The 18,639-nt window shown below is 38.4% G+C and overlaps 2 protein-coding genes across 5 annotated transcripts in view; both read left to right on the top strand.

Moving 5' to 3' along the window:
* The first annotated feature begins 1,108 nt into the window (after positions 1–1,108).
* Positions 1,109–10,591, top strand: LOC127834193 (uncharacterized). Its single transcript, XM_052359841.1, has 5 exons — positions 1,109–1,723; positions 2,925–3,041; positions 3,238–3,304; positions 3,524–3,648; positions 8,519–10,591. The coding sequence occupies exons 1-5, from the start codon at positions 1,433–1,435 to the stop codon at positions 8,780–8,782; spliced, it is 864 nt and encodes a 287-aa protein (XP_052215801.1). The 5' UTR covers positions 1,109–1,432; the 3' UTR covers positions 8,783–10,591.
* A 924-nt stretch (positions 10,592–11,515) lies between these two features.
* Positions 11,516–18,639, top strand: part of LOC127834192 (uncharacterized) — a 35,278-nt gene continuing 28,154 nt past the window's right edge. For 3 of the 4 annotated variants that reach the window (XM_052359839.1, XM_052359836.1, XM_052359838.1), the window contains exons 1-3: positions 11,516–14,137; positions 14,519–14,571; positions 15,035–15,467. In XM_052359839.1, coding sequence (XP_052215799.1) covers positions 15,387–15,467 — 81 coding nt within the window. In that variant the 5' untranslated portion in view covers positions 11,516–14,137; positions 14,519–14,571; positions 15,035–15,386. Of the gene's footprint in view, positions 14,138–14,518; positions 14,572–15,034; positions 15,468–17,624; positions 18,427–18,639 lie in introns of those variants that run through there. The other variant, XM_052359840.1, reaches the window with a different exon arrangement.

Here is an 18,639-nt window from a genome sequence, read left to right as displayed (position 1 = left end):
TCAAACGGCCTGATCAAGAAGGAGAGTGGGTTCTGATCTCCTACAATCTGATCGCGAAGCATAGTGGATTCTGATCTCAAACGGCCTGATCACGAAGCATATTGGGTTCTGATATCAAACGGCCTGATCAGGAAGAAGAGTGGGTTCCGATCTCAAAAGGCCCTTGATCACGCAGCATAGTGGGTTCTGATATCAAACGGCCTGATCAGGAAGAAGAGTGGGTTCCGATCTCAAAAGGCCCTTGATCACGCAAGCATAGTGGGTTCTGATATCAAACGGCCTGATCAGGAAGAAGAGTAGGTTCCGATCTCAAAAGGCCATTGATCACGCAGCATAGTGGGTTCTGATATCAAACGGCCTGATCAGGAAGAAGAGTGGGTTCCGATCTCAAAAGGCCCTTGATCACGCAGAATAGTGGGTTCTGATATCAAACGGCCTGATCAGGAAGAAGAGTGGGTTCCGATCTCAAAAGGCCCTTGATCACGCAGCATAGTGGGTTCTGATATCAAACGGCCTGATCAGGAAGAAGAGTGGGTTCCGATCTCAAAAGGCCCTTGATCACGCAGCATAGTGGGTTCTGATATCAAACGGCCTGATCAGGAAGAAGAGTGGGTTCCGATCTCAAAAGGCCCTTGATCACGCAGCATAGTGGGTTCTGATATCAAACGGCCTGATCAGGAAGAAGAGTGGGTTCCGATCTCAAAAGGCCCTTGATCACGCAGCATAGTGGGTTCTGATATCAAACGGCCTGATCAGGAAGAAGAGTAGGTTCCGATCTCAAAAGGCCATTGATCACGCAGCATAGTGGGTTCTGATATCAAACGGCCTGATCAGGAAGAAGAGTGGGTTCCGATCTCAAAAGGCCCTTGATCACGCAGCGTTGTCAATAGACTCCGACGAGTACTCCTCTCAGTAGCAGGTCTTTGTTCTGTTCACAACACGTGATCATGTTGCATGTGAGTCTCAACATGTCGCACACGTCATGATGTTACAAATGCGTATTTAATTTACAACATCTGCTTAAATTAATTTAATACGAGTTTAAATAAAGACCTATATTAGGTAATATTTTACTTCCGGGTACATAAACCTATTTTAGATTAAACCGCTGCAATTCGGGTATCGTTAAACCAGATACCTAAAAGTCATTTTAAGTTAAAGAAGAAGTTTTTTGTTTAAACAATAAAAATTAATTTTATTACAATTACAAAGGCAGACTATACATTTCATTTCGCAATAAAAAGTTTAATCTTGCAATAGGCACTGTGTTTACATTCATAATTGGGTCGTAGTTCAGACTACATATGACACGAACATGTTGATATGCAATTATCAATAGATAATATGTTTGCTTACACTGTAAGTAAAAAATCTTCCAAAGAAATGTAACTATGTTAACCGGTAGTTGCAATCAGGGAAGAGATTAAACGTGATGCTCGGATTAAACATGTTTGACCACCAAGACAACATTGGAGAGTGCTTTCAGAAATCAAAAGTGACCATAACATGTAACTGTCGTCAATGGTATATGAGGACATGTATAATAATGACGGTGTTTGGAGTGTGTGTGATCTGTTGGTGCGTTTATTGCACGATACTCATCGTGAGATTGACTCAAGAACTGGATGATCTGCGGCAGTCACGTGACCGAGTACGTCATGTTAACATTCCAAGTAACGGTGTCAACAGTTACCCCGCTCCTGAAGTCGGACTGGGTGATCTGGTAAGTCTGCAATCCAGTTACTACGTTTCAGGACATGCAGTTCAACGGGTAAACCCTTCAACAGACTGTATGTGTTCGAGTATTTCTTGGTTAATGAAGTCCTTCTGCGCCCGAGGCTGCATTATGTGTGGACCCAGAGTGGGCCCAAGCACTAAAATAATTAATTTATCACAAACGTTTGCCAGAATTATAGCTGCTTTTTAAGCTATTGCGTTCTTACTGAAATATTGGTACGTTTCGTTGTGGTCTTGTGCAATGGGGGGGGGGGGGGGGGGGGGGGGGGGGGAGTACCAAACTGTCTTAGATGAGAACCGCGATTGCCAACCATTGCACTTACTGGAATAATTTAAAAGCCTGTAGTAATAAATAGTACGTACATACAAGTTTTTTTTTTTTTGTTACATACAAGTTTACAGTTTACGAGTATGTGATTTAGTAACTAGTAATTTTTTGTCGGATAATGATGTGTGTGTGTGTGTGTGTGTATTTCGAGATTTATGAGGTGCTTTCCGAACCAGAGGCTACATTATGTGTGGACCCGGAGTGTCAAATAGCACCATTGTCTTATTAATTTACCTGACTCACGAAAGTTGGAGCGAGGTTTGAATTATATGTGAAATTTTTAGCTATTTCGTTGTTACTGTTCAATTTTGCCGTGGCTTTATGGTGTGTGTGAGTGGGGGGAGGTGTGTTTGTGGGGGGGGGGGGGGGAATGCCGGCATTGCCGGAGGAAAACCCACCTGTCCGGTATTGTGACCACCAATCAAACCCACATGCAGCCGGAATAGGAAATTGAACCCGAGTCGCCTAGGTGGGATGCTCATGTACCAACCACTGTGCTGGCCGGACAGCCTATTGTTGTCGGGCAATGATGTGGTCCGAAAATAACGATTTTAGTTGTATATATTACAGTATTATGATGAAGATAAAATAATGCAAAGTAAAAAACTTATATGTAGAGAAACAGACGTCTACAGCAATACGTCTACATCAAGTGAATATTTGGTGTCGTAATGCTATTTTACTGCAAATCACCCCTTATCAAGGGAAGTAAATCAAAATCAAATTCAAAAGTCATCGCGTGCTTGCTCTATCCTGATTGCGATGTGCATAAATCAATGACAATGATCATTTGAAATGTGAAGCTTATGTGTATACATGAACAATGTGTAAGATATAAACAACTTGTTTATTATTGTAGGGTGTTGTTGACTCCCATCTTTACGTCGAGCGGACCCTCATACATCAAAGGGTGAAACGAAGTAAAAAGGACAATCAAAAGCCTACTAAGATGCGGAAAGAAAAGAAAGAAAAAAAGGTTCATTTATAAGATATTCCATTCGCGGTAGTAATCTATAATACAGATGACAAGAACGGCCTCCGATTGTATTCATTTATTCAAATTATATCTCTGTTACAGATTCACACGCTGACATTTTCCAATTTCTACGGACATAGGTCACACACTTATTTGGACATACAAATTCGTGCTTATGTGTGCTTATATATTTCAGAAAAAGACCTTGAAGTCAGCGCATTTTATTCCCCGCAGCGGACTTCAACCACAACATGAACACAACTGTGAGTCTTTGAGTTCAAAAGTCTACACAACATGTAGAAATAACCCGTGGCACAATTATGCTCAAATTTTTAAGATAAACAGGGGCTTACCATCGAAGACAAGACATTCATGTCAAAATTCATCTAAGCATTTAATTGCCATTAAGTATTATGTTATGGTGATTAAGTGTAGTATAAATCACTACATAGAAGGAGATAGAAGGTATGTGTGCATTGTAGATAATTCTACCATCGAAGTGTTCCGGCTGGCACCTTGGTGGGTGACGACGGATAGCCCATTTACCGTTGCAGAGCACGGCAAGTTTAGGGTGGACTATACAGGAACATATTTAATCTACGCACAGGTAAGCTTCATGTAACGTACATCATCTACGCCCAGGCTAGCTTCATGTAACGTACCTAATCTACGCCCAGAATAGCTCCATGTAAAATGCCTAATCTACGCCCAGATTAGCAGCATGTAAAATACCTAATCTACGCCCAGAATAGCTCCATGTAAAATGCCTAATCTACGCCCAGAATAGCTTCATGTAAAATGCCTAATCTACGCACAGAATAGCTTCATGTAAAATGCCTAATCTACGCCCAGATTAGCAGCATGTAAAATACCTAATCTACGCCCAGAATAGCTCCATGTAAAATGCCTAATCTACGCCCAGAATAGCTCCATGTAAAATGCCTAATCTACGCCCAGGTTAGATTCATGTAAAATGTCTTATCTACGCCCAGATTAGCAGCATGTAAAATACCTAATCTACGCCCAGAATAGCTTCATGTAAAATACCTAATCTACGCCCAGAATAGCTCCATGTATAATGCCTAATCTACGCCCAGAATAGCTCCATGTAAAATGCCTAATCTACGCCCAGGTTAGCTTCATGTAAAATGCCTAATCTACGCCCAGGTTAGCTTCATGTAAAATGCCTTATCTACGCCCAGGTTAGCTTCATGTAACGAACCTAATCTACGCCCAGGTTAGCTTCATGTAACACACCTAATCTACGCCCATATTAGCTTTATGTAACATACCTAATCTACGTAAAGATTAGCTTTATGTAATATACCTAATCTACGCCCAGGTTAGCTCCATGTAACAGACCTAATCTACGTCCAGATTAGCTCCATGTAACATACCTAATCTACGCCCAGGTTAGCTCCATGTAACATACCTAATCTACGCCCAGGTTAGCTCCATGTAACATACCTAATCTACGCCCAGATTAGCTTTATATAACATACCTAATCTACGCCCAGATTAGCTCCATGTAACACACCTAATCTACGTCCAGGTTAGGTTTAGGTAACATACCTAATCTACGCCCAGATGAGCTTCATGTTACACACCTAATCTACGGCCAGGTTAGCTTCATGTAACATACCTAATCTACGCCCAGATTAGTTTATGAAACAAACCTAATCTACACCAAGATTAGCTCCATGTAACATACCTTATCTACGCCCAGGTGAGCTCCATACAACATACCTAATCTACGTCCAGATAAGCTCCATGTAACATGCCTAATCTAGGCAAAGGTTAGATCCATGTAACAAACCTCATTTACGCCCACATTAGCTTAAGGTAACATACATAATCTACACCCAGCTAGCTCCATGTAACTTACATAATCTACGCCCAGGTTAGCTCCATGTAACAGATCAATCTTCGCCCAGATTAGCTCCATGTAACATACCTAATCTACGCCCAGGTTAGCAGCATGTAACAGACCTAATCTTCGCCCAGATTAGCTCCATGTAACATACCTAATCTACGCCCAGGTTAGCTCCATGTAACATACCTAATCTACGCCCAGGTTAGCTCCATGTAACAGACCTAATCTTCGCCCAGGTTAGCTCCATGTAACATACCTAATCTACGCCCAGGTTAGCTCCATGTAACAGACCTAATCTACGTCCAGATTAGCGTATGTAACATACCTAATCTACGCCCAGGTTAGCTCCATGTAACAGACCTAATCTACGCCCAGGTTAGCTCCATGTAACAGACCTAATCTACGTCCCTATTAGCTCCATGTAACATACCTAATCTACGTTCATATTAGCTCCATGTTACATACCTTATCTACGTCCAGATTAGCTCCATGTAACATACCTAATCTACTCCTAAGTTAGCTCAATGAAATATACCTAATCTACGCACAGGTCAGCTCCATGCAACATGCCTCATCAACGCCTAAGTTAGCTCACTGAAAAATACCTAATCTACGCACAGGTTAGCTTCATGTACTTGTTAACAAACAAAATGATCCTATGTTTTACAATTAATATCAAATGATTGTATTTTGATAAATACATACCAAGAAATCGCCTATTATGTATTTATGTAAATATCACCTATTACATAATAAACTTTAAATAAAAAGGACTTGTTGACATATTAACGTTTTAAAAAATCTCATTATTTAAAAATATTTTACAGACTTAACCTTTTACAATTGCAAGGAAAACGTAGAGTAAAAATAATACATTCCTTTGAATCCATGGCTTCTGGGACAAAAGAGTTTGCGCTTACACTGCGCCAAGCATGCTCATAATGCTTTAATTGTTCATAGCAAAATTGGCCAATACTTTAACAAATTGTCGTAAACAGGAATTTTGCTTTAAGCATAGTATAACAAGAGTGCCAAACTGTCACAAGATACGCCCGTTCGAAGGTTTTGGACACCATGCTCAATGCTTGAAAGTGTCCTCAAGACCTAGTTATTGACCCGGCATGACCCATATTTGAACTTGACCTAGATATCACTTAGATGTAACATCTGACTAAATTTGGTGAAGATCAGATGAAAACTACTTCAATTAAAGAGCGGACAACATGCTTAATGCTTGAAATGCACTATGTGACCTCGTTTTTGACCCGGCATGACCCATGTTCGAACTTGACCTACATATCATCTAGACACAACTTCTGACCAAATTAGGTGAAGATCAGATGAAAACTACTTCAATTAGAGAGCGGACACCATGCTAAATGCTTGAAATGCACTAAGTAACCTCGTGACCTAGTTTTTGACCCGGCATGACCCATATTTGAACTTGACCTACATATCATCTAGACACAACTTCTGACCAAATTTGGTGAAGATCGGATGAATACAATTTGAATTAGAGTCCGGACAAAGTGGCGCCGTTGAAAATGCACTAATTGACCCTATGACCTAGTTTTTGACCCGGCATGACCCATATTCGAACTTGGCCTATATATCAACTAGATGCAACTGCTGACCAAGTTTGGTGAAGATCGGATGAATACAATTTGAAATAGAGTCCGGACAAAGTGGCCCCTTTGAAAATGCACTTATTGACCCTATGACCTAGTTTTTGACCCGGCATGACCCATATTCGAACTTGGCCTAGATATCAACTAGATGCAACTGCTGACCAAGTTTGGTGAAGATCGGATGAATACAATTTGAAATAGAGTCCGGACAAAGTGGCCCCTTTGAAAATGCACTTATTGACCCTATGACCTAGTTTTTGACCCGGCATGACCCATATTCGAACTTGGCCTAGATATCAACTAGATGCAACTGCTGACCAAGTTTGGTGAAGATCGGATGAATACAATTTGAAATAGAGTCCGGACAAAGTGGCCCCTTTGAAAATGCACTTATTGACCCTATGACCTAGTTTTTGACCCGGCATGACCCATATTCGAACTTGGCCTAGATATCAACTAGATGCAACTGCTGACCAAGTTTGGTGAAGATCGGATGAATACAATTTGAAATAGAGTCCGGACAAAGTGGCCCCTTTGAAAATGCACTTATTGACCCTATGACCTAGTTTTCTGACCCGGCATGACCCATATTCGAACTTGGCCTAGATATCAACTAGATGCAACTGCTGACCAAGTTTGGTGAAGATCGGATGAATACAATTTGAATTAGAGTCCGGACAAAGTGATGCCTTCCGCCCGCCGCCCGCCGCCCGCCGCCCGCCCGCCGCCCGCCGCCAAGGGGTTTCACATAATACGTCCCGTATTTTATACGGGCGTATAAAAATGTTTGTTCAAGCATAGTATATACATTATTTTGTTAATCTGAAACTGTTTTTGAAAATCGTTATTTCTTCAATCTGTGAAAAAGTTCCTTTTATATTTTTTATACTACTTGCATACAAGTTTGAGTATGTATCAAGCAAGTGTACACTTGGAGACTTTTCTAACACATCACTTAATCATATCAATATAGCTCCCTAATTTTTTAACGGCTTGTGTTGAAATTTGGACCAAGAATAATTCAACACATATCTGATAATTCCTGAAAATTTAATTGAAATTGAAAAACCACAAAATATAAAACTTAACAAAATAAAAACGTCACTTCAAAAGACAAATTCGCAAACGCATACAACGTAAAATAATAACACTGTGAAAAGTAAAACGCATAAACTTACACGTCTTAATAACTGACAGGCTTGCACCATGCCGATTAAGCCGTTTCGCTCCTAAATATTCATACGAGCCATATTGTTTCTCTTTAATCAATGTTATGTTTTTCTTGTGTAAAAACTTACCTAGAATTATGAAATTGAAATTAAATTGGAATAACATGTATATCGCCTTTTACTACACTTGGTGATTTTTCTAACGCAACACTTTTAAAACTTACATATCTCAGTAATGAGTCAATATTTTTATTTAACATTGCACATGTGATCATTTGACTACAATATGTGCAAGCTAGCGATAAAATCATTTATCCATGACGATCGGACGCTTCAGCAAGTGGAAAAGTTAGCCAGTAAATTGCAAAGTGCGCGTTTGTGCTCCTGAATATTCATACGAGCTATATGGTTTTGTAAATTAGTAATATGTTTTCCTTGTGTAAGAACCCACCTAAAAAAATTAAATTGAAATAAAACTATAATTAAATCGCGTTTCAACATTTCCACGTGCACAAATATGGAAAGCGTCCAATCGTCACGGATGAATGATTTATCGTGGGCTTGCCTATAATGTAGTCAAATGATCGTGTGCAAAATTTTAAACTAATATCTTTACTCATTTATAACTGAGCTATTCAAGTTTGAAAAGTGATGCGTTAGAAAAGTCCCAAAGTGTACTCGTTCTTTCCATTGTATAACATTGTACAATATACAATGAACGAAAGCTGTGTTGCCTTCTTTGCCTTTTTCAAAGTGCGCGTCGCACTGCGTGCATATACTGATATACTGTATATTCATTTTTTACAGGTGCTGTATAAGCACGCGCGTCCCTTCGCGTCCCTTGGCGTGGTTCAGCACCGTCCCGATACCCCCCGAGACATGCTGCAGAGCATCTACTGCAGACAGGAGATCCCCACGGGACAGGACCGCCAGCTGAGCAACACCTGCACGCTGACCGCGCTATTTCAGTTGCAAAAGGACGACTACATAACGCTAGAGAATTTTTACATTGATCCTGAAATAACGTACAGTGTCAATTCGACATACTTCGGGGCGGTATTACTGTCCTAGTGACAGCATACAAAGAACATATGTGCACATATAGTATAGTGTTTTGTTTATTATACACCGTTAATGTGTGATGAATGCTCTGCAAATTCATCATTATTGTAGACCGTATTATTCGTATAAAAAGTTCTTTTTACATGAACAAGACATCGGCTGTGATCACTTTGATAGTCAATCGACACGGTTTAGGTTGAGTATACTATGCGAGGTTTACAATGTACGCTTACGACACACCTTCTGGTATTGTAATGTCATACATTGACGCTATTTATACTCTCTAAACCTGTGTAAACTGTTGGGAATTCCCATTGGTTAGTTTCAGTTTATATAGAGCTGACTGCGCTGAAATAAATCGGGTATGGGTCATTAGACCAGTTTCACATTAAGAATGAATTTCTTTCTGTCGGCCTAAAACCCAGAGTTTCACATTAGAGCTTATATATGGTACATTTGAGAAGCGCTTCCATTACAAACGTATTGCTATTGATCTGGTGCTGTGGTCGGCATTTCAACGGGAAAGGTGAGTGTTGCGTAGTTTCTTCCATTAAATTTATCGGGATAAGAGTCTTATTTCAAAAGAGGAATCCGCAAATTGAGGGCTGTAGTAAGTTGTGAGTAAATGACAACTGATTTTTCCAAAAGTTTCTTGAAAATAATGTACGCGTCAATTTAACTCGACAATAGTGCTTGTGCTGTTGATATCTTGTTCAAAAAGGCACTTGTTTGCACATGTTAGTTATGCTGGAAACGGTGTATTCGCTAGCAAATCTTCATTATGAATTATTAATTTATTTTATATACATGTAATTATAATTTCAAATTAAAAAGAAAGAGAACAATGCTATCGTCTGATTTCCAAACTGTGGATTTCGAGTGGCTTACCCACCGAGACATTCAAGCTTTTTAAATTAAGATCGTAGTTAAACGATCTGTTCGTAAAATACATTTTTAAATTGCACATGACAAGCGTATTTGTTTCGATTTATAATTGCCCATACACGAAATGGTTAATTAAATATTTGTAGTCGTTAGTTTTATGTTATGTGTCTCCTCGATACATATCGTTTTTTTGGATCGTTACATAGTTGATTAGTTGGTTGGTCGGTGGATCAGTTTGTTTGTTCGTTCGTGCGTTTGTTTGTTTTTCATTTGGTTAAATGTAACTTTGTGTCCATTATTCGATTTTTGATTGGCATACATGATCAGCATATTAAGACGTTTAACGTCATGCAGGCTATGTCGCTCGCTTAAATGTTACGGTTACACTGGGCACTAAAATTTTGGATACACTTATTTGGATATGTGAAAGTAAATGTCGAAATATACATAAATAACCATCATATTAAGACAACTCATGTCGTTCGCTAAAAGGTCGAGGTCACAGATGATACTTGGAGTATATACATATTCATGAACTAGTGAATGGGAATGTTCGTGGCTATATTGTGCATGATTGGATTTTTATAATGAATTGGAACACATGATCACGACATCAAGACTAATTGTTGTGTGGAAAACTATGATCAGCATATCAAGACGTGTCTCGCGCAAGAACCAGACTACTATGCTCTAGATCAAGGCCATACTCGGAGTTCATAGGCCATTTACTGTCCAGAATAGAACTGTTTTATGCATGGTGGAATTTAGTTTAATTAGGCACGTACGTTTCTGGTCCCAATTTGTAATGACTTCTATCGAAAATGAACATTGAAAAGACTATGTTTACAATTCATTTATCTGTGGAGTTAGATATTAACTTGATTCTTGGACGTTGAAGTGAACTACATATTTATAAAGCATGTGCCTTCTGTTTGGGACGTTTACTTGCCTTCTTTCGACATGTATGTTCTTGTGTTCGCTATAACTGATATTCATTGCCTCTTAAAAGATCTTCGAACCTCCAAAGAATGCAATCTAATGACAAAAGAGAGGAACACTTTCTTTTAACATAATGTATTTTAATTGTACATACTGAGAAAATATGTTCGGTGATTGTAATGTGTCAGGCATCACGAACAAATTAATTTTATGCGGCCTTAAATAATGTTAGCTTATGTGCTTCCTCCGAGCTAAGTCAGTCTTCACAAACGTTTGTATTCCAATTTCAACTTTTTAGAAAGTAACCGCAATAAAAAAACATGTTATACATCGGCAAAGTTGAAGAAAAAAAACTTATAAAAAAATAATGGTTGGTACGGCATGTGATTTTGAAAGGAGACTATATGGATGAGCTTTGTTTGTACTAGAAGATAAGCGTCTTTTTCCATAATCAATCCCTTACCAGAGTAAGGCGTGGTAGGCATGCATATGGACTATGAACCCATGACGTGTGCTTGTCTGTTTGAAATCATCGCCTGAAACTACGTTTCCTAAGATACGTCATGTCCTTTTTACCGTTGGGGAGGAGGTGGGAGTGGGGCATGCACAACTTCTTTGGCATAGTCATAAATTATTTAACACGCAGTGAATTAATTACGTGTCCAAGTCAGCGCCGTAATTTAAATAATTAATTCACGCGGGCATTGGTAGCCGTTGTCGTATTTATATTAATCCGTTTGATTAAAAATCGATTTATAAACATCATTCAAGATGGTTTATTTGCATGGCTAAAACTAAATTCTGACATCAAATTCTGCTATGACATATACTGTACTGCTACCGGAATATAAACAAAGGAATCCGATAATCATCACACATGTACTGACAACTGTTTGAAAATGGTGCAAAAACAACAACAACACAATCATAGTGCAGTAATAAATGATTTCAGCAAAGGCCCTCACATGTTCTATCTTTCGATTGTGTAATGTCGTTTATAAACCGAATGCTCACACCATCCGGCGAGGCCGTGGTGTGGTATGCTGGGAACGCTGTGTTGTCAAAAATGCCGGGAACAGGTATTTAAGTACATAGTTTCTATGTCTGTTTTGAATAGTCACTATAATGTTAAACCTGATAGGTGTTAAATGGTGAAGACTCTGTGTTTTAATTATCAGCATGATATAAAGAAACGGTGTACAAATACTGAGCCTGATATACGGAATAAAGGGTCGATTACTGAGCGTGTTCTAATACTGAGCCTGATATAAGGAGTCGGTGTTCTAATACTGAGCCTGATATAAGGAGTCAGTGTTCTAATACTGAGTCTGATATAAGGAGTCAGTGTTCTTATACTCAGCCTGTTATAAGGAGTCAGTGTTCTTATACTCAGCCTGTTATAAGGAGTCAGTGTTCTAATACTGAGCCTGATATAAGGAGTCAGTGTTTTTATACTCAGCCTGTTATAAGGAGTCAGTGTTCTTATACTCAGCCTGTTATAAGGAGTCAGTGTTCTAATACTGAGCCTGATATAAGGAATCAGTGTTCTAATACTGAGCCTGATATAAGGAATAAGTGTTCTAATACTGAGCCTGATATAAGGAGTCAGTGCTCTAATACTGAGCCTGATATAAGGAGTCAGTGTTCTTATACTCAGCCTGATATAAGGAGTCAGTGTTTTTATACTCAGCCTGTTATAAGGAGTCAGTGTTCTTATACTCAGCCTGTTATAAGGAGTCAGTGTTCTAATACTGAGCCTGATATAAGGAATCAGTGTTCTAATACTGAGCCTTATATAAGGAATGAGTGTTCTAATACTGAGCCTGATATAAGGAGTCGGTGTTCTTATACTCAGCCTGATATAAGGAGTCAGTGCTCTAATACTGAGCCTGATATAAGGAATGAGTGTTCTATTCATACTGAGCCTGATATAATGAGTCAGTGCTCTAATACTGAGCCTGATATAAGGAACGAGTGTTATATTCATACTCAGCCTGATTAAAGGAGTCAGTGTTCTTATACTCAGCCTGTTATAATGAGTCATAGCTCTAATACTGAGTCTGATATAAGCAATCAGTGCTCTAATAATGAGCCTGATATAAGTAGTCAGTTGTCTAAAACTCAGCCTGATAAAAGGAATAAGAGTTCTAATACTGGGCCTGATATAATGAGTCAGCGTTCTAATACTCAGTCTTATGTAAGGAGTCAGTGTTCTAATAATTATCCCGTTATAAGGAATAAGTGTTATAATAATGAGCCTGATATAAGGAGTCAGTGTTCTAATACTGAGCCTGATATAATGAGTCAGTGTTCTAATACTGAGCCTGATATAAGGAGTCGGTGTTCTTATACTGAGCCTGATATAAGGAGTCGGTGTTCTTATACTGAGCCTGATATAAGGAGTCGGTGTTCTTATACTGAGCCTGATATAAGGAGTCGGTGTTCTTATACTGAGCCTGATATAAGGAGTCAGTGTTCTAATACTGAGCCTGATATAAGGAGTCAGTGCTCTAATACTGAGCCTGATATAAGGAATGGGTGTTATATTCATACTGAGCCTGATATAATGAGTCAGTGCTCTAATACTGAGCCTAATATAAGGAATGGGTGTTCTATTCATACTAAGCCTGATATAAGGAGTCGGTGTTCTTATACTCAGCCTGTTATAAGGAGTCAGTGTTCAAATACTCAGCCTCATATAAGGAGTCAGTGTTCTAATACTGAGCCTGATATAAGGAGTCAGTGTTCTAATACTGAGCCTGATATAAGGAGTCGGTGTTCTTATACTCAGCCTCATATAAGGAGTCAGTGTTCTAATACTCAGCCTCATATAAGGAGTCAGTGTTCTAATACTCAGCCTCATATAAGGAGTCAGTGTTCTAATACTGAGCCTCATATAAGGAGTCAGTGTTCTAATACTCAGCCTCATATAAGGAGTCAGTGTTCTAATACTGAGCCTTTAATAAGGATTAGGTGTTAGTATAATTAGCCTGATATAAGGAGTCAATGTTCTAATACTGAGCCTGATATAAGGAGTCAGTGTTCTAATTGTCAACCTGATATAAGGAGTCAGTTTTCTAATGCTGAACCTGATATAAAGATAAGTGTTCCCATACTGAGCCTGATATAAGGAATAAGTGTTCTGATATATAGCCTTTTATAAGAAATCAGTTTTCTTATACAGAACCAGATATACGGTATCACTGTTCATGTAAACACGTGTTGACAAGAAAAGTTATTTAATCGTCTTGTAAGGTTATACTTGTCGGTGCTACTACTTATCAATATTATATTGAGTATTTGTTCATTTTGTTTCAAACCGTCAACAACGCACACGAATGAATGGAAGTTGTCATCACATACCGGCCACATACACCACACCGTACGTGCGGCTCGTGATGATTGGATTTCTTTCGTGGATACGAGGCATCCCGGTGTTCTCTTAATATCAGGGCATAGGCGATTATCTTCAGGATACACAAAATGCTGTCTGACGTCACATTAACAGGTTTCGGGATGCACATCTGTATGACGTTACAGGTATGCTTACAAACACACCTTATCTTTCTCAGTTTTACAGATATATATTTATGTTTAATATTTTACAGAACAAAATCTGGGATTTGGTTAGTGCTTTTTGGTGAATTTATAAAGAATGTTAATGAAATATTTTCTATTCAATATATAATGAAACGACAGCGAAATCTCATTTATAAAATGATTATTAAAACAAAACAACCATATTATTTCCAATGATAACGTTGAACATTGTTATCTTACAAATAGTTGATAAAAATACTCGTAACACGTTAGTACATGGCAAACAATGTTAAGCATGTGATTAATGCCTTTTATGTTTGACGTGTAATATATTGTGGGAATTTTTATTTAATTTTCACACGATTCACATAATATAATTAGGTTGTCGTTTCAAGGGTGACAACTCGTATGGGCTCCACAAGCAATAAAGAAAGGTAACTTCAAAATCACGTGTGATAATAAAACACCAGTTATTCCCCTTAAACATATACTACACTAAATAAATATATCAATAAGCACAACCATGAGACAAAAAAAAAACCGTAAATATTCAGTCAGTATGAAACCGTCTTGAAACCGCACGTGCAGTTTGCCTCTTCTAATTTAAGACATTAATGTATAATTGCATGCGTGCATTGGTCAAGGTTGGCGACATGCAGACCTAGCTTCATATGCATACATGTACGAAACGTTCTGACATTTCGAAACGCAGATCTAAGACAATAGTCTGTTATTGTCCGAGATTTGCAAGGTCAATTTAATCAGTATATCCCCAGCTGATGTTCATCTATAGTGAAATATTTGCAACATCATCGTTTAGGTTACAAGTGCTTGTTCGGAGGTCAAGTAAACACGGATTGTTTGAGAAGTAAATGTCATGTTTCATGTTTGTCCTAGTGTCAACTGTCCCTGATTCTACCCACATACATCGCCAACCCGGCTGCACTAGATATTCTACTGGGTTACTGAGGGGTCTCCGATCACGCACTCGGAGATTTACGTAAGTTCACGAACACTGAGGTCCACACCGAGGCCAAACCGCTCCACCTTGATGCTTTACTGACTGGTCAGATCCTGTCAGTAGGACTCCATCACATGACAGACGGACGGAGTTTCCTGTAGATAGCCCCACGAACTTCAGCTCAACAACCTTGAACATACACTGAACAAAACTATGTCATACTAACCTACATTTGATTTCTTTTTAGAAAACGATTGTCGATTTCGTGGAATTGATGATATTATCAAAATGGCCCGCGTACCTATATATATCGAACGCTACACCGAGCGTGACCGCCGGGGCATGCGGATAATAACTTTGGCTTTCAAGGTTTGTAATGTTGCCAAATCATGTATCTAGATGTATAGTTGTTTTTTTTAGACATAACAGGGTAAATCAATATACATGCACGTGTCAATAAAATGTACCGTAGTGAGGCAATCACAAGAATGGTGTTGTATAATTGTAATAAGTATACGTACTATGAATATCAAGTTATATCAAGATAAATAAATGTGATTATTGAGTCGTATATTTACAAGGTCGGTCATGTAGCTCGCTGACAAAGATATGTTGGTGTAGTACACATATGTAAACATACATGTTCACGTCTTTCAGACATTTCAACGGGTTTAGATCTCTTTGTTAACTAAATCAGTAATGCAAGGGCTAACGCCCATGGATTTAAACAAATGACAAATAGTTAATGTCGCGAATATTAAAATCAACAGTTTTAAAGGGGCTTGTTCTCTGATTGCGTATTCAAAAAATAATTAGAATGTGATTGAAATAATTTCGTAACACAACTGTAATATTTTAAATAGTTTTAAATATTTATTATATCAAAGAAAAAGATAAAATGAAACATGCCTTTGCTGGGGACCGTACCCGCGACCTTTAGAAGCGAGCTTAATACCAATACACTCCACAGGCGTTAACATTAATATATAATCATTTTTAGTCAGAAGTGTTAGTTTGCTTGTTAGAATATAATGCATAGATTCTTTTTTGAATATATGAAAAGTTTGTTTGAAATCATCATTTTCCCCCACTGTGAACAAGTCACCTTTAAACATTTTACGTAAAGTTACACTTAAGCATCGAAATGTAATGTAACCAACTCAACTATGTTCACACGCACATACACTGGTGAGTTGCAATGTCCCATATTTTTTGGTAAAAAAAAGATGTCATTGATACTTATTAATGTTTGTTTTTGGTTCGAGTGTATAAATAGTGTCTTCTTTGAAGCCAAATACCAAGAAGCCATGCTTAATACGGAGGCATAGAAGTGACAGCAATTTGTTATTACACAGTGGAATGGGTGCAAACGAGGTGTGTTGTTGTGAGTTTTATAATATCGCGCAAGAAGGTGAGTGCAATACATACCTACGCGCGATTGTTAAACGAACAATACTTATATTGCCTCAAGTTCCCAATAATAATATGTTGTTTATGGTCACGATATATAGCATAAACATACAAAATCGATCAAGCGCGCAGACGCTAAAGAGATCACCCGTGGGTGTGTGGGTGTGCTTGTCGTTGGTGAATTATATGTATCACTCAATCCATGAACGCTCTCCGCTCTTGGCTTCTCAGATTTGAAACCTTATATTTTTGGAATCTTGTATAGGTTTACATGCCAAACAACGCATTGCATCCGCCATTTTATGCATGCAAAATCAGCATGTAGTGGAATCCTGCGCGTACAAAACAAGTCAATGTAGAGTCCATATTCATAATATCTTGTGTTACGTAACATGCGCAATCGAATGTGGGTCATGCTATTTCACCCTTCAAATTAAAGCTGTCTTCACCAACAGCCGCTTAAGAAAAGCGGTAGATCCAATAAGACATGCGGTGCCACTTAGGGCTCTATTTGTAGTTTTTGTTTGATCATTCAATTACGCAATTTCATTCAGCATTTAACATCTCAAAATTGCAGCAATTATTCAAAATTTCCTATTTTTTTGCAACTTGTAAGTACATAACTAATGTGGTAGGAGTGTTGGAATACTATATGGTTATTTCATGCAGAGTCCTCATAAGGGCCCTCGCACCTAGCCACCCCCCTCCCCCCGCACACACACGGATAAACATCATATATGGACACAGTTGATTTCTGTTTTATAAATCACTTCCGATATTTTAAAATAAAATTAAACCCTGCCGTACGGGAGCCGTGGAACCACGTTAACTTATAGCAAAACTTCTACGGCGGTCGGTACGACCTGTGAAAATGGGGATTCGCCGTATGGTGACATTGCGGACGATGTAGATTTTCTACCGCCACCTCAGTAATCTGTCGATTTTAGTTATCTACGACCGCTGGTCAGCACCCGTAGAACGCGTATCACTGAGATATTGTTTGGGCCTAGCTCTAAACATTGGTAGCGTAGAGCTAATAAAGTTAGGCAACAATGTGTCAATAAAACCACGACGATGAATCCGAAGGATACATTTTATTTCATGCGATTGGAATGCAAATATCCACAATAACGCATTAGCATTAAAACGAGCAACAGTAGCTTTAAAGTAGTGAAGTGCGTTCAGTTCTCCGAATTAAAAATTAACACTAGCTTATGCGTCACAGCGATGACGTAGACATATTCACAGTCACACTATTTTAAAATATTCTAAGAGATTTAGCACTAAGTTTCGTTACATAAAAATAATAAATATTTTGTGGAAAAAGTGTTAACTAATGGATTTATGTTTATTCCCAATGTGTTTTAATTACTTGTTACGAAAATGGATTAAAAAATTTACATTATCTGGGAGCATGCTGGTGTAATGCTGACTACCCAGTGAGAAAACCAAGAATGACTAGAAAATCAACAAAACGTTTGAATTTTGGCCGAAATGTGGCCAAAAATTGGCCGCGGCCATAAATCGGCCACCGGCCAAAAACAGCCATAGATACAAAATGGCGGAGAAACCACGCTGCCTTCGTCACATAGTTACACAACATTGATTCCTTAGATAATCTACGTGATGAATGAATTTCTAACATTAAAACACGGAATGATGGTAAAATATTACAAAGGTAATGATTACAAGGTACTTACTTGAGACATAACTGAATTCATTTCTACACAGCAAGGTATTTGTGTATAACAACAAATGCAAGTGCAATATGCGTAAATGGATAAAAAGTAATGGGGTTTATTAAGTGCATTTAGGACCGAGACGACCAGCTTCAATTCCTAGTTGCAAAGCTACAGTGCATTGTTTGCTACTCCTCTCGGTTAACATCAACAAATGGAATATTAGAAGATGATTCAAGGTAAGATACATCCATTAATTTCACATTGACGATACTTATTTTATAACAGATAAAAGCCTGACACGGCAATAAAGTACTTCAATATTACCATAAGAGGGTCACGTGGGAGAAAGAGAAACGCGGCCGGCCCCTGCTGTAAACATACCTACAGTAACATACGTCTACTTATTTGCTAAATTGCGAATAAATATTTATTATTCAAATACTAGGCCT

This window comes from Dreissena polymorpha, chromosome 6 (assembly GCF_020536995.1).
Source record: "Dreissena polymorpha isolate Duluth1 chromosome 6, UMN_Dpol_1.0, whole genome shotgun sequence".
In the NCBI taxonomy this organism is placed as follows: domain Eukaryota; kingdom Metazoa; phylum Mollusca; class Bivalvia; order Myida; family Dreissenidae; genus Dreissena; species Dreissena polymorpha.
Note: the sequence above shows the minus strand (reverse complement) of the source record. Positions and strands in the feature narration are given on the sequence as shown.

Coding starts and splice junctions, on each gene's coding strand:
- LOC127834193 (XM_052359841.1), top strand. CDS start 1,433: ATGCTCGGATTAAACATGTTTGACCACCAAGACAACATTGGAGAGTGC. Junction 1,724..2,924: donor AAGTCGGACTGGGTGATCTG/GTAAGTCTGCAA, acceptor TTATTATTGTAG/GGTGTTGTTGACTCCCATCT. Junction 3,042..3,237: donor AAGAAAAGAAAGAAAAAAAG/GTTCATTTATAA, acceptor TATATATTTCAG/AAAAAGACCTTGAAGTCAGC.